The 25,215-nt window shown below is 38.4% G+C and overlaps 3 protein-coding genes across 3 annotated transcripts; all 3 read left to right on the top strand.

The window, feature by feature from the left end:
* Nucleotides 1-1,075: 1,075 nt before the first annotated feature.
* LOC135084231 (nuclear receptor subfamily 2 group C member 1-A) lies at nucleotides 1,076-17,307 on the top strand. The gene is made up of 12 exons (XM_063978971.1): nucleotides 1,076-1,252; nucleotides 1,603-1,734; nucleotides 2,114-2,263; nucleotides 5,102-5,229; nucleotides 6,115-6,223; nucleotides 6,764-6,874; nucleotides 9,708-9,803; nucleotides 12,354-12,522; nucleotides 13,588-13,771; nucleotides 15,412-15,559; nucleotides 16,350-16,583; nucleotides 16,909-17,307. Exons 2-11 carry the CDS (start codon nucleotides 1,611-1,613, stop codon nucleotides 16,580-16,582), a joined length of 1,452 nt encoding a protein of 483 aa, XP_063835041.1. The 5' UTR covers nucleotides 1,076-1,252; nucleotides 1,603-1,610; the 3' UTR covers nucleotide 16,583; nucleotides 16,909-17,307.
* Nucleotides 17,308-20,727: 3,420 nt separating this feature from the next.
* On the top strand, nucleotides 20,728-22,229 carry LOC135084241 (carbonyl reductase [NADPH] 1-like). Its single transcript, XM_063978997.1, has 2 exons — nucleotides 20,728-21,451; nucleotides 21,946-22,229. Exons 1-2 carry the CDS (start codon nucleotides 20,818-20,820, stop codon nucleotides 22,140-22,142), a joined length of 831 nt encoding a protein of 276 aa, XP_063835067.1. The 5' UTR covers nucleotides 20,728-20,817; the 3' UTR covers nucleotides 22,143-22,229.
* Nucleotides 22,230-23,532: 1,303 nt separating this feature from the next.
* LOC135084196 (carbonyl reductase [NADPH] 1-like) lies at nucleotides 23,533-25,211 on the top strand. Its single transcript, XM_063978932.1, has 2 exons — nucleotides 23,533-24,213; nucleotides 24,940-25,211. The coding sequence occupies exons 1-2, from the start codon at nucleotides 23,580-23,582 to the stop codon at nucleotides 25,134-25,136; spliced, it is 831 nt and encodes a 276-aa protein (XP_063835002.1). The 5' UTR covers nucleotides 23,533-23,579; the 3' UTR covers nucleotides 25,137-25,211.
* Nucleotides 25,212-25,215: the final 4 nt, after the last annotated feature.

The following is a 25,215-nucleotide window of genomic DNA, read 5'->3' as shown; positions in this document are numbered from 1 at the left end:
TCCTTAATCATCAATTTAGGAATTGTTTGAGAAAACAGTTCTTTTTTAACACGATTTGGATCAGCATAAGAGATATAAATGAAGATTTCATGACACGGTGAACATGATAGGTGTTTGAGTTTCTTCAGCCACTTTTTCTTAGCATCAGCTGATTGATATGTTTATTTATTATTTATTTACTTGTTATAGACCTTTTTTCGACATTATTTTTTATTTCTACATTATAAAGAAGATTTTATCTCTTGTGCAGACAACAGCATATCAGACTATACACTTGTAATACAACTACATTAGTTACTACAGTGTTTAACTTGAAGTGCCGTCGTCTGTACATTGCCATTTTAACTATCTTTACACTGTTCTCTCAAAATATTTAAAAGAAAACGACCTAGCATATTTTTTTCGGAAAATAATAAAAATATCCACTGTAATTTTTACTTATCCAACAATAGTAAGTTAACTCAAAACACTCTTCTCAAACACAACAGTTGAACAGTTTGAATAAAACTAACTTTATTTAGAAATAGGGATTATCATACTGTACCTGATTTTAGGTGAAACATGCAAATCTACGCGTTCTGTATAGAAAAACATTGAATTGAAATTTGTTCCAACAAAACTACGCCAACTAGAAATTCACAAGTTGATTCATCAAAACAAACTCAACTCAAAATAGTAACAAAATATAAGTTACTTTATCAAACAAAACTGGAACAAGTCAAAATGATCTGGTTGACTATTGCAGAACAATTCATCAATACTGTTACTACTCAAATTAACTCATTACATATTTTCTGCTTAACTGTAACAAATCTAAATATCCGCGTTTTCGTTTATTTTAATACGTGCACTCTCTGATACTAGCGAAGGTCAACTGACAAAACGCTTGTTTAGGTGGAAGGGGTTGACAAGCGTTGATTCAACAAAAGTAAGTTATCGCCATCTAGCGGCAAATGGATCAAGGCTTTATTAAACCTGTTATGTTGGAAAGATGCGTATGATAACCGAGTATTTGAATACAAGCATAAGTCAAAATTGGCAATTTTTGAGTTGTCTCAGTTTAGATCTAGGTGTGCGATTTACAAACATGTCATTTTATTTGCATTCTTTCATTTTTTGTTCAAGTTGTAAAGCAAAATTGTGTTTTTAAACCAAATGAATGGATAAAATACTACGTGTGTTGTTATCTTACATTCTACGGACTATAAGTTTTAGTTGTATATAATTTTTAGCTATATAAATTAGTTATAAGGTGAGTTTTATACTGTGATCTTGAGCGTCTGTAACTGTACCGTGGCTATTTAATTGTTCTCAGTTCAATGAGCACGATGCTCTTGTTAAACTGCACAGAGCGTGTTGTTTTTACCTTAAGTCCCTTTAAATACCACGATACAGCGTTCTGTACAGTTTTCTTTGCTCTTAATTCTTTGTAGAGATTGTAACATATAAAGTGAAAGGTGCAGTCTTTTTGTTTGTTTTGGGATTTTGATCATACATCCAATGTGCTAAATTATTTTGGAGTAAGTTTGAGTCTTGACACAAGCCTCCTTTAACCTTCAATAATATTTTTCTGGACTACATATTTAAGTATCTTTGTTCCAGTTTCTAAGATGGATGGTCAAGACCAGATGGAGCTCAAATACAGTGCTGGGGCAGAAGTAGGTGGTTTAGAGCTGTGTATAGTCTGTGGGGACCGAGCCTCAGGGAGACACTATGGTGCCATCAGCTGTGAAGGTAAGTTTATGAAACCTAAAATTCTTTAAACTAAAAAAAATTTTTTAATCAAATCAAAGTCAGAGCTAAGATAGCCAGTTCCTCTGTGGTTGAGGATTCCGGGTGAAGCTCGCTTCCACCTTCGGCCTGATCGTCACTTACCATCAGGTGAGATACAGGCCAAGAGCTTCCTCGTGGAAAAAAATAATCAAAACAGTGATTTTTAAAAGTCCACATGATGTAATAAAATTTTACAAAAGACCAGTCTTCTTCTATACTTAAAAATCCACAAAAGTGTAGCCTGGGGTTTTAGAAATTATAAAATTTTTCAAAAAACACCATGAATATGCTTTGGTTCTTGCAAATTAGTTTCTTCATGTTATTGTATTCTTTCATTTAGGTTGCAAAGGATTTTTCAAACGCTCCATACGGAAGAAGCTCGGCTACCAGTGCAGGGGCAGCATGAACTGTGAAGTGACGAAGCACCACCGTAACCGATGCCAGTACTGTCGCCTGCAGAAGTGCCTGGCCTGCGGGATGAGGAGTGACTGTGAGTACCTCAGGAGTTACCAGTGGCCTAATTCACGTATTTTGAAATAGTCGTTGACGTTTAGAAGTTGTCCTATTGAAAAACGGTCTTAAATCCGTATTCACATGTCATTTCGATAGAACGATTACCTAAGTACTCAATAGGATCGCAACTCTGTTTGTAGTTTTTGGGTTTTTTAACTGCCAACAATATTAGTTAGGTAAAAATACTACAGTTGAAAGTGACTTGACTTATGGTCCTATGTCCCCTAGATGGGGCAGAGGGCGTCCACAACAGTCCTCCATCTCGTTCGGTCTTGAGCTTCTCGCTTGATCTCGCTCCAGGTTTTGTCGATCTTCTTCGCCTCGCCACAGTTGAAAGTAGATAATACAAAATTAGTAGTAGTTTAACCCATTCAGTGCCGAAATATGGATGAAAGAAAAAGTTTTCGTATAAAACAAACAGTTCAAATTATGTTATAGGTGTTTTTTTTATTAGTATCTCTCACCATCTCTGGGTAAAGTTGCTGATGGTCTGTAGAGTCTAAGATTTCGATCTTATAAGTCCAGTCCAAAATTAAGTTAATTAAGGTGAGTGAATTTAAGTAACTATCTAATATCAATTGCTTTACTATAAAATAAATATACAGTGTGAGTCACGTTAAAGTGTACATATGAAAATAGATGAAACTAGACCTATTTTTATCGACAAAAAAGAGGTCAAAAAATTTTTGAGATTTTTGTTAAATTTTTTATAGAATTTATTTTCTTCCAATTACTTATTGTAAAGAAAACGTAATAACTTTCAAACTAAGCGGTATATCCTGATAAAATAAAAACAGTAATAATGCTTAATAACAGGCAATACTAAAAAAATACATAAAATACGCAAAAAATGCCAAAAAATAATAAAAAAATATATTTTTTGAAAAAAATCTTCTTTTAAATTCGTGTTTTTTTGGTTATTTGATAAATTTCTCCAAAAAATGCCCCTATAACCTGTGGTTTTTATTACTTTGTATTATTCTCTATCGTACTACCTTCGTTAAACCTAAAATCGCATGACTCTATCCCTATCACAACGTTTGCAATGATCGTTTGAACTAAGCCTCTCCGGGCGCGCCATTCAACGCTTCGTTAACAACGAAACTGAAAATGGCTCTAGATTTGTAATTTTGATAAAGACAAGTTAGATTTCAAATAAAAACAAAAGATTTCGAAGTAAAATAAGCATTTTAGTTAAAATTAAAATTGTCTCTACCTGTAGCGGAGAATAATGTTGTGGCAGGCCTTTGTTCAAACGATCATAGCAAATGTTGTTATAGGGATAGAGACATGCGATTTTTGGTTTTACAAAGATAATACGATAGAGAATAATACAAAGTAATAAAAACCACCTGTTATAGGGGCATTTTTTGGACAAATTTATCAAATAACCAAAAAAACACGAATTTAAAAGCAGATTTTTTTCAAAAAGTATCATTTTTTATTATTTGTTGGCATTTTTTGTGTATTTTATGTATTTTTTTAGTATCGCCTGTTATTTAGCATTACAACTGTTTTTATTTTATAAGGATATACCGCTTAGTTTAAAAGTTATTACGTTTTCTTTACAATAAGTAATTGGAAGAAAAAAAATTCTATAAAAAATTAAAAAAAAATATCAAAAAAATTTTGACCTCTTTTTTGTCGATAAAAATAGGTCTAGTTTCATCTATTTTCATACGTACACTTTAACGTGACTCACACTGTATTTTGGTTTCTTACAGATGTTGCTCTCTTGCAAGCTGAAATTGGCAATGGTTAGGGCATATACCTACACAACTGAAGGACCATAGATTGGTTTCCAAAAGGCTTACAATGCTGAGGTTGCGCTTAAATTATTACAATTTTAATGGACTTTATAGGGCTCCTGAATAAATCACTTAGTCCAAAAATGATGAAAATGAAATTTTAATTACGTTAAAACCTTTGTATAAAAATTAATTCAATTTCTTTCTTTTTTACTTTTACAGCATTTCAGAAATTAAAAGAAGCAAAATTGGAGCTGGTACAACTTCAGAAGCTACTTCTTCAAACCGAAATCATAGAAAAACAGAAGGAATGGGATTTTAAGGAAAAGGAGCGCCAATGGAAAGAAGAAGAATATAAATTAAAATTAGATAAGCTAAGAAAGGAATTAAATGAATGATTTATACTAAAATCTTTTATTATCCTAGCTAAACACCTAAATTGTGATTATAATGAAAATTATATGCTACGATACATTAAATAATATTCAGTAATAGTTAAAAAAAACTCTTGAACCAGTTTTTTTTTATTTCTGGTAGAATTTTTGGTAGAGAGCCACCACTGGTAGCCAGCGACGGCGACTTAACACACTTTTTAATATATTTTGTATAGACGCGCGGCACTCTTGTATCCGGTGGCGGCCACTCGCTACAGTAGTGTCCGCGACTCGCCACTAGTGGTCACTACGTGCCACAAAACGCCGACACCCGCCACTGTCGCACTGCTCCACCCCCGCTAGAAATGGGTTGGATTAAGTAAAATCAGTACCTAATCCACCTTATCCAAATATTTTAAAATACCTATTCCGAATATTAATCCTCCATTCAGACTGCACAGCAACGAGCGGGTTATAAAATGTGGCGGCTTCCAGACACCGGTGGCTGTCGCTCGCTTCTGACACTTAGAAATGTGGCGGTAGGTAGTGTGAGGAGGTAGTAGGTAGTCATTGGCCCATTTGCGCCGAGCCTTAGAAGCTCTATCTAAATAGAAATCCTTATCACCCCCACAAACATGTCTCACCAAATAATCTGAAACGCAATGAGCAGTAATTCTTGCACCTTGTCGACAGCGGTCCAGCATGAGCGGAAGCCGATCGTGGACAAGTCGAAAGGCGAGCAACGGGACGGGGGCATGCATGAACGACAGGCTGCGTATTCCAAGCTGCTGGGACTGGCGGGACAAGCACAGGCTGCACAGGTATGTAGCATGGGTAGACGCAGACTGCACAGGTACGTTGCATGGGAAAACGCAGGCTGCACAGGTTCGTTGCATGGACAAGCACAGGTATTTTACATGGACTGCGCAGGACGCATAGATACGTTGCTTAGAAAAACGCAGGCTGCACATGTTACATTATTTACATAACCAATCGTGGACAAGTCTAAGGGCGTACAACGGGACGGAGGCATGCATGAACGACAGGCTGCGTATTCCAAGCTGCTGGGACTGGCGGGGCAAGCACAGGCTGCACAGGTACGTCTACGAGGAGGAAACCTCTATAAAAACAACTGCCGTTTGGTGTAGTGGTTCGAAACGGACTTCTATTCCGGAGGTAGCGGGTTCGATTCCCGCACAGTACAAACATTTGTGTGCATGAACATATTTGTTTGTATTGGACTGGGTGTTTTATATGTATAATAAGTATGTATTTACAAAAAAAAAGTATTTAAGTATGTTTATATCCGTTTTCTAGTACCCATAGTACAAGCTTTGCTTAGTTTGGGACTAGAAGCGCAGTGTAAAATGTCCAAGGATATTTTATTATTTATTATTATTTATTTAACTGCTCGCTCGTCAGCAAGCCTCTAGCCTGCGACGGAGCTGTGGTCGAATATCCAAGTTCAATAACAACTCGTGACTCCGTTTCATTGGGCTTCGGTGGACATCGACGGGTTTTACACTTAGTAGCAGGTGGAGAGAGTCCCACATGACCCACTGGCCGTCCTCATCAATCAGTAGTGGGTATGCGCAAAGCATTTCCATTGGCGTATCTAGGGTACTTTATTTTAAGAACCAACGCTAACACTTAACGAGTTATTTTACTAGTTTTTACATTCGTTATATCGCACTAATTGGTTACAGATAAATCCAAAAGAAGAGCCCAGCGACGCTTTCGGCGCGGTTTCCCCCGCGGCGCCCGCGATAAACTTCGCGTTGGCCGCCGCCGTCGCCTTCAACAAAGGGAATCCTGGTAAGTGACCACTATTTTCCTTCACGCAAGATGCAGGCCTATATCTTCCTTGTGGGTAAAAAAAGAAATTCACATTGCCGGGATTCAAACCACAGCTAATTTTAAAACTACAAACAGCAGCCTTAACATCAGAAACAAATAAGTTTTTATTACCATCCAAAGTGAATATAATATCTGTGTCGGTATCGGACTGACTCAGTCGAGAATTTGAGATCTAAGAACGCTAATTCGAACCCCTTCGTCTGCTGGTCTATTGTGGTGGACCCACTCTGAGACCACCACGGAATTAAAAAGAAATTCAGTAGTTATAACTAGCTTTTCGGCTAAACGTAGGCCGTAATGAAGAACGTATCGTAATGACAATCCGGCTAATCGTAATGACAATCTGGCTAATCGTTGAACCGCCGTATACAAAATGGGGCTGTTTTTTAAAATGGCTAGCTGTAATGTAAAACGGCGGATTATACAATTCGAATGCGACATATTTAGATTTACTGAGTTTTCAAATTTTGTCAGTCTCACAACAACATTTTATTCCAGTGTCTCCCTACCTAAACGCGGGCAGCGCGAGCGACATCGAAGGCGCTCGGCGTCAGCAACTGATGCTGCAGACGCAGCTCGCCAAGAATCTCTTCAAGATGGGGCAGTTTGGTAAGCGATTAATTTAGTTAACATATTAATAATATTCAATTCGGTCGAATTCGATTCAGTCGAGACAAGTGGGTCTAGACAAAGTGCACTTTTTGATCGAATCGAAAATAGAATCCGTCAAAACTCCATACAAAAAAAAGGGCTTTTCGACCACTTTTCGACTGGTTTGCGATTAAAATGTGCACTTTGTCTAGACCCACTGGGCAGTGCTACAGTCTCCAAAGGTGCCAAATTGACTATCGATATTATTATATCGAAGTGTTGAAAAGTTTATACAAAAACGCCACAATATCGGTCCGCCGCACGGTGGTCCCGATTTAATAAAACATGGACATTGATGCTAGAAGCACGAAAATTTTTTTGATGGTTACTGCTATGATAACTAATAAGGCAAAAAAATATTACAATCCTACGACGTCTATTTCGTAGTAAAAAAAAATGTATACATATTTTTTGTATGGAAGAAATTACGTTTCTGTCAATTTTTCGAAATTCTTTAACGATGTCAAGATGCCGATCACACATGTTATAAAACAAGTGATTCTGAGTATTTCATGCGAAAATACTTGTCACTTATCTCTGCGTACTTTTGAGTTATCGAGGGTTGAAAAATCGATTTTTTTATATTAAATATTTCCACGAAAAATTGCCAGAATTACAATATGGTGTATAAGGGACACTTTTGATGACGACTCGCACTCGCGCGCGCTCGTATGCATCAACTTTTACTAAAATAAAAAAAAAATTAAGGGAAATACTTAATACAAAGTTGTATGTATAGGTCCGCTGGCCGTCAAAAAGTAGCTTATACGAGAGGTTGCCCAATTTACAATATGTCCATCATTAATAACTCACACAAATATCGTCTCTCTCTGAAGGATAACAAGTTTTTTTTGTTTCCAGAAGCTCTTGGTAGGATGGAAGCCCATAAATACTCTCTGAAGCGAGAATGAATCTCAAATTGCGATATTGCCATTTTGACAAATTACATGAATATGATGTAACTAGCGCTAACGTTTATCTTCAGGTAGACACAGTTTTAAGTTAAAAGATTGTCTACTATTTCACACTGTTCTTCGTTTTGGAACAGTTCTTTGATTATAGGTAGTCGCTAATTTCGTTTTGTTAGACTCTTTCAGTTTAGCACATAAAGCGTAAACTAATTCCTCCTCAGAATGATCTAAAAGTGTTAAAGAGCGCCTCTTCTTCTGCAGAAGAAGAATTTTGCATAAATCTTCAAAAGGTTTTTTATTTATACCAGAAGTCGATGGTTGCACATCTACTTCCGCAGTCTCATCAACTGGAGCGTCTTCCTCGGTGTTAACGTTGTCTATGCGTTGTGTTAACTCGGTAAAAGAACATTTTTTAAATCTATATTTTTACATTTCGGCCAGACCATTTCAGACTAAAATGACGAACGTATTGGCATTGTCTTCCGAAGATTTGAGTAATTATCAAATCATTAAGTCGTAATTTTACAAGAAATATATCAAAGAAGATTGGTCTGCTTCCAGTAGAGCCCAAAAGACATTTTTGCACCAGAATTCGCATTGGCTAGACTCTGAAATTGTCTGGCCGAATTGTAAAAATATAGATTAAAACAATGTTTTTTACCGAGTTAACACAACGCATAGACAACGTTAATACTGAGGAAGACGCTCCAGTTGATGAGACTGCGGAAGTAGATGTGCAACCATCGACTTCTGGTATAAATAAAAAACCTTTTGAAGATTTATGCAAAATTCTTCTTCTGCAGAAGAAGAGGCGCTCTCTAACACTTTTAGATCATTCTGAGGAGGAATTAGTTTACGCTTTATGTGCTAAACTGAAAGAGTCTAACAAAACGAAATTAGCGACTACCTATAATCAAAGAACTGTTCCAAAACGAAGAACAGTGTGAAATAGTAGACAATCTTTTAACTTAAAACTGTGTCTACCTGAAGATAAACGTTAGCGCTAGTTACATCATGTAATTTGTCAAAATGGCAATATCGCAATTTGAGATTCATTCTCGCTTCAGAGAGTATTTATGGGCTTCCATCCTACCAAGAGCTTCTGGAAACAAAAAAACTTGTTATCCTTCAGAGAGAGACGATATTTGTGTGAGTTATCAATGATGGACATATTGTAAATTGGGCAACCTCTCGTATAAGCTACTTTTTGACGACCAGCGGACCTATACATACAACTTTGTATTAAGTATTTCCCTTAATTTTTTTTTTATTTTAGTAAAAGTTGATGCATACGAGCGCGCGCGAGTGCGAGTCGTTGTTATGTGTCATCAAAAGTGTCCCTTATACACCATATTGTAATTCTGGCAATTTTTCGTGGAAATATTTAATATAAAAAAATCGATTTTTCAACCCTCGATAACTCAAAAGTACGCAGAGATAAGAGACAAGTATCTTCGCATGAAATACTCAGAATCACTTGTTTTATAACATGTGTGATCGGCATCTTGACATCGTTAAAGAATTTCGAAAAATTGACAGAAACGTAATTTCTTCCATACAAAAAATATGTATATATTTTTTTTTACTACGAAATAGACGTCGTAGGATTGTAATATTTTTTTGCCTTATTAGTTATCATAGCAGTAACCATCAAAAAATTTTTCGTGCCTCTAGCATCAATGTCCATGTTTTATTAAATCGGGACCACTGTGCGCCGGTCGGTATTTTGTAAATCTGTCTTGCTTAAATAAAGGTTTTATTATTTTTTTATTATTATTATAAATATCAACGGCGAGTACATCACCTACCTTCGATTCGCGATTTGAAAAGGTACTTTAGCATCCTGAAAAGTATCTAATGTATTCTATAATTTGTTGCAGGTGCAATAAACGAATATTTACAGTCGGCATACGGCGCCACGCCACCCGAGGTGCCGTTGTCGCTACACGCCGCCGCCGACACGCAGCAAGTTGAAGGTGAGACGCTTCATTTGAATAATGTCCTTGTGTTTGAGTAGGTTTATCAAAATAGATAGACCAGTAATCGACGGGGATCAAACTAACGTCGCATTCCTCTATAGTCTGGTCTGTGAGCACGTAGAATTTTGTCCAATGACCCCAAGCTACCCATCGCACACTCACTGCGGGCGCCCGTCGCACAGTCGCGACAGCAATATAATTACGCGCGAGCGATAAGGATGGGTAGCTTGGGGTCATTGGACAAAATTCTACGTGCTCGGCGACCAGACTGATCCGAATCCGTGAAAGACGATAATAATAATAATATGGTAGTTTAGGTATTAGATCAGATTTACGTTATGCTTTTTCGCTAATTAATTTTCTACATCTGTATTTTGACAAATTCAGGTCAGACGTACTGCGAAACCTTTAATGCCCACCTCAGAAATTAGAAAATGAATGGTGGCAATATCTTGACAATGATAATAGTCCAGTCATTTAAGCTTAAATTAGGTAAGAATCTCGGAATTCGAGATACCCAGCTGTAAGTCTGTAAATACTTGTATATTGACACCCTAAAAGTTGTCTCAAAACCTACATAAATGGTAGGGTGTAAGCAACTATTAAATTTCAAGGTCAACGGTCACAAAAATCGGTTTTTTTGCGCTTTTTTTTGGAAATATCTCATTTCCTATGGGTTTTTTGCTATTTGTATTTATTATCAATATTGTAGAATACAAAATTCTAGTGTCCGACCGAAACAAGTTTTACGACCGAAACCGAAACCGAAAACGAATTTCGGCAACGGTGTCTATTTCGGCCGAAACCGAAACCGAAACCGAAACTTCCTTACAAAAGAAAAATAAAGAAAACTTTGTTATAACACCGGTCAACAAAAAAAAATTTTTTTTTTGCGCATGGGTTTTACTTATTAAATTCTGATTATATAAGCAAATTTATATAAAAAAGTGCGATTACAAATCGAAAATATTTGCTTTTTAAAGAGTTATAGCGATTTGAATTTTCCATCTTCATAGTAGAATGTCTCTAAAGATGCACGTCACATTCTCATTGGGATATATTTATAGATAATTATGGGGGCTTATTCGCAAGAACAAGGGGCGCGCTTTCATCAAAATATAGTGGGATTTGAGAGACGACGTTACCAAGGCCAGTAAACTGAAAGCATGATAGAGTTAGATTTTTATGAGAAAAATCTTCTATTGAACATGACAGGAAATTAGAACTTTTAATTTTTAATAAATATTTGGACTCTATTTAAAACTTTCTCTTGTGAGAATGAATCTTAAATGGATGTTTGGTATGTTTTAATAATTAGAAAGAATGAAAGAAAGAAAGAAAGAAAGAAAAAAATATATTTGGCAACAAATTAAATCATCTCTATGTTCATGTTTCATACATTCATTGATATGAATTTTTCTATTTTTTACACGTAAAAGCAAACTCAGAAATTTTTTTTGTTGTTATTCTTATTTCTAGGTATTAAAGCAATAAAAATAAGCTATGCATAACCCGTGCGCAAAAATGCTGTAGACAGTTGTAATCAGTCAGTCTTTATTGTTTTCTCTTTAAATTGCATTAAAATTGAACTTATAAAGTTCCTTTTTACTCTAAAAGGTATCAAATTATGTATTAAAAAAGAAAAGAAGGATTTATAGTCTAGATTTTTTTTAATTACTCGCAATATTCAGGACATCTACATTTAAACCCGTCCCATGGTCGGGTCTTTTACCTTAATAATTTCTCAAAACAAAATTGGTACGTAGTACGTAAGTTAGTATCTACTGTACTTGCCACTTGGATACCTTGGTGATAAATACTAAAATGAACTTTGAAACTCTGAATCCATAATATTATCACCATGAAATGCACTATAGTCATTACTATAAAACTTACCAAATTCAAAATAAATCACTCGAAAACTCGCCACCACAACAAAACAAAACTAACAGCAAACAAACAAGCGAGCGAATCACGACATTGGCTTGGCTCTGATCGGATTCATTCACTAATTCAACGCGCCGAACATGACCGATAACAGCGCGGAAACTCCCGAATGCACATTCGGTTTCGGTCGTAGTTTCGGCAAGTTTGCCGCCGAAAACGAAACTAAACCGAAACTCGTGTTTTTACCGAAACTCAACCGAAAACGAAACCGAAACCGAACATTCGGTCGGACACTACAAAATTCTCTACAAATTTTGTTCAAAAAAATTTTTTATACGGTGAACCGTTTTCGAGATAGTGGGCGGAGAGCGCGCGGTCACTGCATCACTTCAGGTCAACTTAAGCGGTTTAGATTTTTCATACAAAAGGATTTTCCCGCTAATTCCCGTGGGAAAATTTAATAGTTGCTTACACCCTACCATATGTAGGTTTTGAGACAACTTTTAGGGTGTCAATATACACGTATTTACAGACAGCTGGGTATCTCGAATTCCGAGGTGAACTTATTATAATGACTGGACTATAATAATGATTACGGAATGCTCTATCACTTCAGTGTTTTCTTGTATCTCGATTTTAACCTCAAACCTTTCTCACCAGAGCCGGACTCAAGCATCCTAAGTACAGCGGAGTCCCTCACACTCTCGCTACCGCTGCCCGCGCCCGCGCCGCCGCATCTGCGTTTGCACGCCGCGTGCGAGGCGGGCGCGCGCCTGCTGGCCGCCAACGCGCGCTGGCTGCGCGCCGTGCCCCACGCGGCACACCTGCCGTGAGTAGTTAGTGCTAGGGTACACTGACAGATGGCGTTAGCAGGCATAAGCCACTTAGTTCTAAACTGCGCCGCTAGATGGCGTTAGCAGTCTCTCCCACGCGGCACACCTGCCGTGAGTAGTTAGTGCTAGGGTACACTGACAGATGGCGTTAGCAGGCATAAGCCACTTAGTTCTAAACTGCGCCGCTAGATGGCTAGATGCCGCTAGGTGAGTACTGACAGATGGCGCCAGGAGTCCCTCACACTCTCGCTACCGCTGCCCGCGCCCGCGCCGCCGCATCTGCGTTTGCACGCCGCGTGCGAGGCGGGCGCGCGCCTGCTGGCCGCCAACGCGCGCTGGCTGCGCGCCGTGCCCCACGCGGCACACCTGCCGTGAGTAGTTAGTGCTAGGGTACACTGACAGATGGCGTTAGCAGGATAAGCCATTTAGTTCTAAACTGCGCTGCTAGATGGCGTTAGCAGTTAGCGTCGTGTGGCGTCGTGCCCCACGCGGCCCACCTGCCGTGAGTACTTAGTGTTAGGGTACACTGACAGATGGCGTTAGCAGGATAAGCCATTTAGTTCTAAACTGAGCCGCTAGATGGTGTTAGGAGTCTCCCGCGCCGTGCCCCACGCGGCACACCTGCCGTGAGTAGTTAGTGTTAGGCTGCGCTAATAGATGGCGTTAGGATGTCGTACCAATGAGTATACTCGGTACTAAACTACAGCGGTAGATGGCGCCAGTAATCTCCATTTAAACTCTCGCTTCCTGCGATCCCGTGCCGTGCCCTACGCCGCGTACCAGCTGTGAGTACTTAGTGCTAGGTTTCGCCGGTAGATGGCTTTAGGAGTCATTTTAACTCGCGCAATGCAAGTTTTTCTTGGAGGCAATAAAATTAATAGGGTGGAAGATATGTTGCAAATGCAAATATTTATCCTAAAGTATTGGCAGTAGACTGATGAATAGTGATCTTTACCAGAATTTCCATATCAGAATTAGAGTAGCTGTTGCACTGGCCAGGAGCAAGATACGGTAGCCCTCAATCTGAAACATCAACCTTACACCAATATAATTTCCTGCAGGTTCGAGATCCAAGTGACCCTATTCAAGAAGTGCTGGCCGGAACTCTTCGTGCTGGGTCTGGCACGTCTAGCTGGAGCCCTGGCGCTGCCGGCGCTGCTGCCTCAGTTGGTAGCGCATCTTCAAGCTGAACTGCGATCGCGTGCCGGCGCCCCACGCCGCCAGCCTGACCCGCCGCAGCCCGAGGTAATATTAAGACAATGTTTAAGCGGCTGAACGATTTAAGAACCTAGTAAGGGACACTTTTGCAGATTTTTGTTTTTTGTCATAAATCACCTTAGAATTAAGGTCTCCACAGGATGTGAAGACAGAAATCGCTCTATTGTACTTAAAACCGGAAAAACGTGTTGCTAAAAACCTAGTAAGTCGAATTCAAATTTGAAAAAACCATTATCAAAACCTAGCAAGTTACAATGACCATTTTAAAACCTAGTAAGTGCATGGACTTACTAAGTTTTAAAATGGTCAATGTGACTTACTAGAGGTAAAATGCTACTATAATTTAAATATTATTTCGAATTCTGTTGGCTAATACTCTATAATCTTATCAAAATCTGAGAACTACATGAGTACTGATTCATATTAAATTTTGATTTTGGCTTTGCGAGGTAACTTTTGTCAATAAATTAATTTTTAGTGTTAGTAAGGGGCATAAAACTTGCAATTTTTAACTAAATATATTTATTTATTCCATAAAGTATACTTCAGTAACTAATCTTCAATATAAACATCGGAAGTTATCCAAATCTTTAAGCATCTTAGCAGGGCAAATGAAAATACGTTTTTTCGCTCTCCTGTAAAATGTACTCCGCTGCACTTACTAGGTTCTTAAATGGTTCAGCCATGGTTTTCCAACACTATGGCCACTCCCACACTAGCGTCTTTCGATTGTCACTCGCCAGTGGCTACGCAGCGTTGACGCAAATGCTGAGCAGCTTCTAAACGCGTTGCAATGCTATGTCAAATCAAATCAAAATTATCTTTATTTGTTTAGAGTCTAAATTCGATCGATTTGCGATTTCAAATGCTCTTAAGGAGCCTATCATCACCATCATCAACAGCCCTTTACAGTCCACTGCTGGACTATGAGCCTCCTCCACTATAGTGGAGGGTTTTGCCATAATCTCCACGCTTGGCAGGCGGGTTGGAGATCGCAGTTTAAAAGATTGATGTTTTTCAGAGAACGCTGCTGCCCATTCTCTGTTTGATGTGTAGTCCCTAAGTCGCCTCTTACGACACCCGCGGGAAGAGTAGGGGTTGGTGACAAATGTATTCTACTCTGCCGTCACCACACGGCTTAAGGAGCCTATACATGTCTCATTCTTTTTTTGCCCTACCAGCGCTTCTAGACAAACATTTGGCAAGTGCTCAGATGTTCTGTTCAGATCTGCTCTGATATGTTCAGCATTGTCCGCGCGGGCGTTGGCCAGACGATAGCGCTCGAAAGACGCTAGTATGGGGTCTATGTAAATCGTGTCGTGATCTCCTTTCGAGAACGCTTTCATTCTCTCTTTCACTGCTACTGCACCAATGTAAAGCCTGGTCCGTGAGCACGTAGAATCCCGTCCAATGACCCCAAGCTACTCATCCTTATCGCTCGCGCGTAATTATATTGCTGTCGCGACTGTGCGACGCGCGCCCGCAGTGAGTGTGCGAGCGCGACAGCAACATAATCACGTGCGAGCGACAAGGATGGGCAGCTTGGGGTCATTGGACGGGATTCTACGTGCTCACTGACCAGGCTTTACAAGTATGTATATTGCCAGGAATTTTTTTTGTTCATTTTTTTTTGTTCCGCAATGCTAAAGTGGCTCTTTGATTTGCAGATCACAGTAGCAGACTATTCGGACGAACGCATAGCGGAGATCAGCAGCACTTTAACGCGTCTACAGCAGTTCCTGGGCACGCTTGAACAGTTGCGCGTGAGCGAGCGGGAACACGCGCACCTTCGCGCGCTTTGTCTGTTCTCGCCTGGTGAGTACTTAGTGCTGGGCTGCGCCGGTAGATGGCGTTAGCAGGCATAAGCAACTGGTATAGTACCAAAATACTGAACTGTCCTATCCATGACATTGATAGTGGGGCGCCACCGTCAATACCGGATCGCTGCTTCCGATTTTTGCCATGTTGGAAACCATATAGTTGAACGATGGTAGCGCCCCCCTGTCATTGAGTTTGGTGGGACAGTTCAGCGTGGGTCATCTATACTAAGCCGCGCCGGTAGATGACGCCAGGAGTCTCTCACCCTCTCGGTAGCAGGTTTAAAGCAGCTAGAAAAAACTAAAATAAGCAGCAAGAATCAATAAAAGAGTCGCGTACCCATGGTATAACTACTAGAAAAAAAAAATTCTTTAGCAGAACACAAAAACAAACGTTGAAAGTAGACTCGCGTACCCATATGCATACCCTTTCTCGTCCAGGGAAGGGAAATTAGATCAGTTAGTTAAACTCTTCCGTGTTTTCCGTAATTTTTCGTAGAGGGTGAAGCGGAGTAACGACAGAAGAATTATAGTTAGTTTAAATACATTCACTATCCCAACTAGGAAACCTATTCTAAGCAAGTCAGCCCTATGGCTTCGGGCCTTCGGCGCAGTACCGATCACTGACGTTTTTCAACAAAATGATGCTTGACTCTTGAGACAAGCTAAATTACACCAAATTGTTAATGACTTTGAGCATAATTTTTTTTAAATACCTTCGCGAAGTAAAACTTCTGTACGTCGTAGTACTTATTCTGTGCTCATACTAATATATCAATCCACCACAGATGGCGTGCCAGATTTCTTAACCCGCAAGATGCAGGAATACCAGGCCAAAGTCCTGCGCTCCCTCAAGGCGTGTTGCCAGCCTGAAGAAGAACGCCTGGCCACCTTATTACTGCAGCTGCCTGTGCTAAGGACCTTCACTGGACCATTCCTGGAGGATGTGTTCTTTGTAGGGTTCTTGGGTGACGTCAGCATTGATGACGCCATCCCGTATCTGTTGAACGCTGAGCGCTGATGTAGGTACATATTTTTTCGTTTATTTATTTAGAATTCGTAGTGATTCAAAGTGGTGACATTCATAAAAACATTTCAGCTTTTGCCCGAAATTTTGCCCTCGTAAAATTCAGTTTGTTACAGAAATATAGTTTTAAAATTTATAAAAAATATTACTGTAGTTTCATGAAAATCCGTCCCATAGTTTTTGCGTGAAAGATTAACAAATATTCATCTTCACATTATTTCACATTTTAATATTATAGTATAATATAGGAGAAAATCGTGGTAGCAGATGAAGTCACTATGTACCATTAGTTTTTACTAACTTTATTTTATTATTTTCAGGTGCAGTTAATAACTACGAGAAACTTGGTGCTTGAAAAAAATATTGACTATTTTTTTATTCTATAAGTATAATTTTATGCTCTTTCGTTAGAATTGACACGAATTGACTGAGCCAATGGAACGAATGACAACACATTTGATACAACATTCTCATTCACTCATTCAGTACGTACCAAATTTAACGAAAATTTAAATTGTGCCTTAATTCCAAGGCAAACTTACTTCCATTTAAATTGTTATATTAATTTAGGTTAAACCTTATAAGTTTAAAATTAATAGCTTTATTCCGATGACATGATACATCAAATTTAATATCACTATACTGTATCAAAGAATATTCACTGCCACAGAATTTACTAGCAAACGTTTAGAACCAATGCAGTCCAAGTTCACTCAACAAAAAGGAGTGCCTTTTAATAAAGCCAGCGCCTGGTAATAAAGTTGTAACTTGCTCACAGCTTGTCCACCAGTTTTTGAAAATCCTAAGGGTGTATCCTCAGTGCTCCAAACCCAGTGAGTGACAGTGGTTAAACGGAACGCACCCTTGGATTGTGCATTTGAAACGTCGAATGTCACCGTGACGCGTAACAAATGCGCGGGAAACGCATTGTGCGCAAATAGCTTGGGAGTGTCTACACATTCTGTTTAATTATGTTAATACAGTTCTAAATAACTAATAAATATTATAGAATATTACTTATGTAAGGGCATTTTTACATTATAAATAATAATATTAATTCATATTCCTATGAAAAATTGTGTACTTAATTTTTTACATAATGTTTTGATTTTAAGAAAACTTATTTATAATGTTTCTCAAATGTAGGGTTAATATGAAATCATGCATAAGACCATAAATCGCCACTAATAAAAGAAAAAAATTACTGACGATGAAACATGATTTAATATCCACCCTGTATTCTTTTGTTAGATAAACATTATTATAAATACCGTCCAGTGTTAGTAAAATGTTTTTTAAATATTTTAACAAGCGCAACTAGGATGTACAGTTGCTTTTATATAATAGATTTTTTAAATTACGTTAACCTAAGTGCCTCTACTAAAAATATTTTTAAATAAAACAATATTGAACCTTGCACTTGGTGTTATTTTTACCAAACTCCGAAAATATTATTACCAATTCAGGGCGTCTTCAGGACGGGATTAGCAGGAATCATCGTGCCGACAATCCTGTTCAAAAGGGATACTGCGGTGCAATGTAGAACCCGAATTGACCCAATCAAGTTAACTGCGTACCTCGCTGGAATGCGACTCCCACTTACCCGCTCACCTCCCCGCGTTCGCTATACGATGTGACGTCACGGCAGCCAGGTGCGCAGTTAATTCGACAGGTTGTAGAAAAGGCGCGCCGAGGCTACAATCAAGTCAGTCGACCAGTATTGTGAATAAAATAAAAATAGGTAGGTAAACTAGGACAAGAGATCTTGCATTTACTCCATGACGGCATCAGACGGCATATAGCCTGACCAGGAACATAAAAACCCTCGCCATGTTGCGGAAAATTAATGGTACTAATTTCTTTTAATGGCAACAGTAACTGAAAACTTCATTGACATGTCACCTTACATGTCAGTCTATTGTTGTCAAAGTGTAAACAAACTTTATTTTAAATGTGCGCAATTGATTTTGTGAAATAAATTGCTAAAATCTTTTTATAGTCGTGAAAGAAAAGTGCTTTGCAATGTGTTAAAGTATTTGTCGAAGAGAAATACTAAGGGTTCGGACAATATTTTCATTGAATAATGTTTCCGACAAAGGTTGTCAAATTGACTGACATGTTTATCGTATAGTACAGTCAACTATGAAAATTAGCTGTGGTTTGTTTCAACTACCTATTTTAAAGTTTTTTGTCACTTTGTAAGTGTTGAATTTTATGGAATTGGGAAAGAAGTATCGAGTTTGAAGCGTTCATGAGCAGACATTGTAGTTGAATATTCAAGTTCTGAATTTGATTATTGATGAATAATAATAAAATCCTACTTGCTCGATTGATGGTTTCATTTAATTTATTTAAACCAGTTTACCTATAATATAATATTTTTTTGTTAATTTATGAAAATATTAAATTAGCCCATAATCCTGAATCCTGATACATAAAGTTAGCATATTAATTTAATACAGGTACGACTGTACCCAGTGTTGCACTATCAAATGCAATTGACGCGCCTCTATGCCAGGGTTTTTATGTTCCTGGTCAGGCTATACTTAGTTTTTGAAGCGGACTGCCCCTGCTTGCTTATCATCATCATATCACACTGCTACATAGTAGTAATTGATTACGGTGGGAGACCACACAGACTTATCTAAAGAGATAAAAGTGCCGATATAATTAACTAAAGTGGTTGCATTATTTGATAAAGTCAATGATATTACAGAACTATAGATATGTTACGTTCATAGAAATTACGATTTTAATCCGTGCCGAGCTATTCCAAATTGCACACATTGACAAATGTAACTGATAAGTGAAACAAAAGATACGAAATAGCACGCGAATGAAAGAGATAGCTATAGTTTTAACGATTCTGCACTAACTAATCTATGTCCGCAGCGCACGCATCCTTATCGCTCTAACGTCAAAACAAGATCGCTTTCTCTTTCTTAACTTGAACATGGCGCATGGCGTCTTGATTGTTTGCATAAATAATTGAAAATATAAATACTAAATAATTTTGCATAATCACATGTGGTAAGAGATCCCTTGTATAGCCTGACCAGGAACATAAAAACCCTGGCATAGAGGCGCCTCTATTGCATTTGATAGTGCAACACTGAGTACAGTCGTACCTGTATTAAATTAATAGGCTAACTTTATGTATCAGGATTCAGGATTACGGGCTAATTTGATATTTTCTTATATTAACGAAAAGAGATATTTATTATAGGTTTAAAAAAATTAAATGAAACCATCAATCGAGCTAGTAGGATTTATTTTATTATTCATCAATAAATCAAATTCAGAACTTGAATATTCAACTACAATGTCTGCTCATGAACGCTTCAAACGCGGTACTTCTCTCCCAATTCCATAAAATTCAACACTTACAAAGTGACTAAAAACTTTAAAATAGGTAGTTGAAACACCACAGCTAATTTTCATAGTGGACTGTACTATACGATAAACATGTCTGTCAATTTGACAACCTTTGTCGGAAACATTATTTAATGAAAATATTGTCCGAACCCTTAGTATTTCTCTTCGACAAATACTTTAACACATTGTGAACCACTTTTCTTTCACGACTATAAAAAGATTTTAGCAATTTAATTCACAAAATCAATTGCGCACATTTAAAATAAAGTTTGTTTACACTTTGACAGCAATAGACTGACATGCAAGGTGACATGACAATGAAGTTTTCAGTTACTGTTGCCATTAAAAGAAATTAGTACCATTAGTTTTCCGCAACATGGCGAGGGTTTTTATGTTCCTGGTCAGGCTATATTTTGTTTACTTTAGAGTCATAATTGGTACACTTTCGAAACACACACGATGGCATTTTTTATTTATTTTGGTAAGAACACAGGAACTTACGGTATGGTACGCACGCGATTGCGCACGACGCAGGCCACACGAAGACTAAACACAAGACGTCCCAATTGGGACGTATTTGAGTATTCACAGCGCGAGCGCTTATAACATATCTGCTTTTGTTTTTATATAATATCATTGGATAAAGTGTATTATTTTGATCAATGCCAGTTATATGTTATATTCAAACAGTACAAATCGGAACATTTGTCGGAACACAAAGTTTGCTTGCTGTCAGCTGACTCAATGTCAATGTCAGTAATTTGTCAAATATTTATTTTGTTGTTTACCTACCTCACCAGGGTTTTTTTGTAAATCGCTGAAACTCTGTGCTAATATCTAAAACATATTCAAAAATGTCTGGAAAAGTTGCAATCGTGACCGGCTCCAATAAGGGAATTGGTTTTGCGATCGTCCGTGGACTCTGCAAAAAGTTTGACGGTATAGTTTACCTAACCTCTCGTGATGTTGAACGCGGCAAGAAAGCTGTAGCTGACCTTGAAAAAGAAGGGCTACACCCGAGCTACCACCAGCTAGACATTACTGAAGATAAGAGCATTGAGACTTTCCGAGATTTCATAAAACAAAAACATGGTGGCATAGATATTCTGGTTAACAACGCAGCTATAGCCTTCAAGCATAACGCCACAGAGCCAGCTGCAGTCCAAGCTGAACAAACGTTAGCAGTGAATTACTTTGCAGTTCTGAACACTTGCGAAAAACTTTTCCCGCTCGTCAAAAATGGCGGGAGAGTCGTAAATATCTCAAGCTCAGCTGGCCATCTGAGTAAAATACCTAGCGTAGCATTGAGAAATCGTTTCAAAGACCCAAATTTGACCATTCCTGAGCTGTCGGAGTTGATGCAGCAGTACATAGAGGCAGCCAAGCAAGGAACACAGGCTCCTGAATGGGGCAACTCATCGTATGCTGTATCTAAAGTTGGTTTGACTGCACTGACCATGATTCAGCAAAGAATGCTCAATGACAGAGGTATGTTTTTGCTTATTTCATAACTACAATGTACGTTTACAGTACGTTTCTCTAGAAACTTCCTGCCCCGTACAACCAAACTGTGGAATGGACTGTCGTCTGCGGTGTTTCCGGACGGATACGACCTGCAAGCTTTCAAGAGGAGAGCGTATCTTTACCTTAAAGGCCGGCAACGCATCTGTAACGCCCCTGGGTCTGCGGGTGTCTATGGGCGACGGTAATCACTTACCATCAGGTGATCCGTCTGCTCGTTTGCCTCCTATCACATATAAAAAAAAAAAAAAAATTTTCTTTGATAACAATGATACAGCAATTTAATGACATTATCATGTTCATTTTTACCTACTTATCAGATAAAAATCTCAAAAAGTTTTAGTCACTATGATGATTTAGCCATTATATTGAACTAATAAAACATCACATTCATTCTTTCATCTATCTATTAAATCTACATTTTCTCAGTTATCTGACCTTGCTGTCATTTTTTATTTTAGACATAAAAGTGAATGCAGTACACCCTGGATATGTGGACACCGACATGACATCTCACAAGGGACCGCTCACCATTGATGAGGGTGCTGCTGCTCCGTTATTCTTGGCGCTGGACGCTGATGACTCGGTGAAGGGACAGTATGTGTGGTATGATAAGCAGATCACTAGCTGGGAGGGCGAAACTCCCTCAGCCTATTAAATACATATTGATAGTTTCATCCACGAAGATGCGCCTCAACATTCTTCCGCTAATGTTTGAGTGTTATCGGTACTATTAAATTATCCATGAGTGTACACAGACTACAATAATGATGCTCGGATCAAACTCTCCACACCCTGCGCTTCCCCTGACCAAAAATTGGTGGATGGTAGAGGACTTCGTAGATGGAACGATCTATATTTATAAACATACTATGTAAGGCAAAATTTATGCATAAAGTATTTTAATGGAACTTTCTGAATAAACTCAGTATTAAAGAAGCACTATAAGAGCACCTATTGTTTAGGATTTAGTGCCTATTTTTAAGTACAAAATGATGATTTATTACATTTAAAATGTCCTTGCACAATCTTGCACTTTATTACATATTAATTCAAATACTACTGTTCAAAGTCAGTGCCTTGATTTGATAAGTACATTGTTATTACATTATTTACATAGTTATTTATAAGTTTGCAATTATTTACAGTGTAAAACATTGTACTTTTATGTTGATTAAAACACTCAAAAGTTGATTATGATTATATGATTACAAATGAAAAATGAAAAATTCACCTCACCAGGCCAGGGCCGAATTCGATAACTGTGGTCCCCCAGTGTAGTCCCATTTTCAATGCTAATAATATTTCGGGTGATTTCTAGACTGACCATATGGACTTGGATTCATTCGTTCGTTTCAGCCGAAAGACGTCCACTGCTGGACAAAGGCCTCCCCCAAGGATTTTCACAAAGATTATTGTAAGGAAATCTGATTTGGTTTGAGAAGTGGTTGACTGGTATAGAATGCCATCTGGCATTAAGTCCGCTACTGTACATCACTTTTATGTGCAAAAGTTTGAATAAATAAAAAAAATCTAGAAGTCACACAGACACACTGCACTCCACCAATCATTGTTATTTATTGTTTATGTGTGTAATGGTTGGTTCATGATTTTGGTCCCTAAATCTACCTTAAAACTAGGGCCAGTAATAGATTTAAGGTCCTTAGATAATGAGCGCCTACGACTAATGGATGGCGTAAATATTCACTCTGCTTTTTTTCTGTATTTTACTTGGCTTTATTTTATTTTTGTATCACCTTAAAATAAAATTTCTCTCTCACTCTGGAGCAGTATTTTAACGATATTATATACATTGAAAGACCATTAACTGAAATGAGGGCGAATATCGCTCTAGTAACTTCCCATGATTTTCACCACATTTTGTAGGTGATAACAGCTTACTGTTATTGTGCGGTATAGTTATTTATGTGCGGTATAGTTATTTATGTGCGGTACACGCTATCTAATAAGCACTTATCTAAACAGATAAAAGCGCCTATTTAAACAGCAGTACTCATATTTTCGACCCAATAATCACTTCGCATTGAACGCTTACTTATCTAAGTGGTTTATTGTTAACATAATTATAAATAAAATGTCAGGCAAAGTAGCTGTAGTTACCGGCTCCAACAAGGGAATTGGGTACGCGATTGTCCGCGGCTTGTGTAAGAAGTTCGACGGGACAGTATTCTTAACCTCTCGTAACGTTGAGCTCGGCAAGAAAGCTGTAGCTGACCTTGAAAAAGAAGGACTCCACCCGAAATACCATCAGCTGGACATAACTGATAACAAGAGCATCGAAACTTTTCGGGACTTCATAAAAAAAGAACACGGTGGAATAGACATTCTGATTAACAACGCAGCTATCGCCTTCAAACAAAACGCGACAGAACCCGCCGCAGTTCAAGCAGAGCAAACGGTAGCAGTTAACTACTTCGCAGTGCTAAACGCTTGTGAAAAGCTGTTCCCGCTTATCCAAAATGGCGGGCGAGTTGTAAACATCTCAAGTTCAGCCGGCCATTTGAGTAAAATACCTAGTGAAGCGTTAAGAAGTCGTTTCAAGGACCCGAATCTGACCATCCCTGAACTGTCAGGATTGATGCAGCAATACGTAGAGGCGGCCAAGCAAGGAACACACGCTCCTGAATGGGGCAACTCGTCGTATGCTGTATCCAAAGTTGGTTTGACTGCACTGACCATGATTCAGCAAAGAATGCTCAATGACAGAGGTATGTATTCCTGTAGCGTAAAACATAAGACACAAGTTAAGGTATAAGTCCAAGATGGGCTGCGGACTGCAACTGCAGGCGACACTGCGGCTAGAGGCTACGGTTGACTGCATGTCATATAGGCAACTAGCTTTCCGCCCGCGGCTTCGCCCGTATGGAATTTTGTCTATTACAGAAAAACTATCGCGCGCGTCTGTTTCAAAAACGGCATAAAAACTATCCTATGTCCTTTCCCGGGACTCAAACTATCTCTATGCCAAATTTCATCAAAAACGGTTCAGTGGCTTAGGCGTGAAAGCAAGACAGACAGACAGAGTTACTTTCGCATTTATAATATTAGTATAGATTTCATAGAAACCGTGGTGGCTTGCAGTTTACAGTCTGCAGTCCAGCTTGGACTTGTATCTTTAATCACATACTAACAAATTTTCTATCTTTCATATATTCATTGTTGTTACTATACTTCCAAAGTATGGAATCACCTCTTGTGTTTTGTTCCCAGCGATCTGAAGAATTCGATGATTATCTATGTATGTATGGTATCAAGTTAAAGTTTATAATGTAACCTTTAAAGTGGTACAATTTTTTATTTAATATTGATAGTCATTTAGTTCCAAAGATCACTCGAAACGAATGGGGTGATTTCCATATTTTTGCTCGCGAGTGTATTTAGTTTATTGTAGATATAGATAATTTTGCTAAGTCACCCGACATGTTTGGTTTTAGATATAAAAGTAAATGCGGTACACCCTGGATATGTGGACACCGACATGTCATCTCACAAGGGGCCGCTGTCCATCGATGAGGGTGCTGCTGCTCCGTTATTCTTGGCCCTGGACGCTGATGACTCGGTGAAGGGACAGTATGTGTGGTTTGACAAACAGATTACAAGCTGGGATGGGAAAACACCCACTCCGTATTAAATTACTAATAATTAGCAATATGTTTGGAACTGATTCTGAGTATTTATTGTAATAAATAATCATTGGTAAGCGCAATCTG

Source organism: Ostrinia nubilalis, chromosome 25, assembly GCF_963855985.1.
Source record: "Ostrinia nubilalis chromosome 25, ilOstNubi1.1, whole genome shotgun sequence".
NCBI classification, from domain to species: Eukaryota; Metazoa; Arthropoda; class Insecta; order Lepidoptera; family Crambidae; genus Ostrinia; species Ostrinia nubilalis.
Note: the sequence above shows the minus strand (reverse complement) of the source record. Positions and strands in the feature narration are given on the sequence as shown.

Bases quoted from the DNA above. Each gene is read 5' to 3' on its own strand.
- LOC135084231 (XM_063978971.1), top strand. From the start codon at position 1,611: ATGGATGGTCAAGACCAGATGGAGCTCAAATACAGTGCTGGGGCAGAA. The intron at 1,735-2,113 runs GTAAGTTTATGA...TCTTTCATTTAG, and splicing joins TGGTGCCATCAGCTGTGAAG to GTTGCAAAGGATTTTTCAAA. The intron at 2,264-5,101 runs GTGAGTACCTCA...CCTTGTCGACAG, and splicing joins CTGCGGGATGAGGAGTGACT to CGGTCCAGCATGAGCGGAAG.
- LOC135084241 (XM_063978997.1), top strand. From the start codon at position 20,818: ATGTCTGGAAAAGTTGCAATCGTGACCGGCTCCAATAAGGGAATTGGT. The intron at 21,452-21,945 runs GTATGTTTTTGC...TTTTTATTTTAG, and splicing joins AAGAATGCTCAATGACAGAG to ACATAAAAGTGAATGCAGTA.
- LOC135084196 (XM_063978932.1), top strand. From the start codon at position 23,580: ATGTCAGGCAAAGTAGCTGTAGTTACCGGCTCCAACAAGGGAATTGGG. The intron at 24,214-24,939 runs GTATGTATTCCT...GTTTGGTTTTAG, and splicing joins AAGAATGCTCAATGACAGAG to ATATAAAAGTAAATGCGGTA.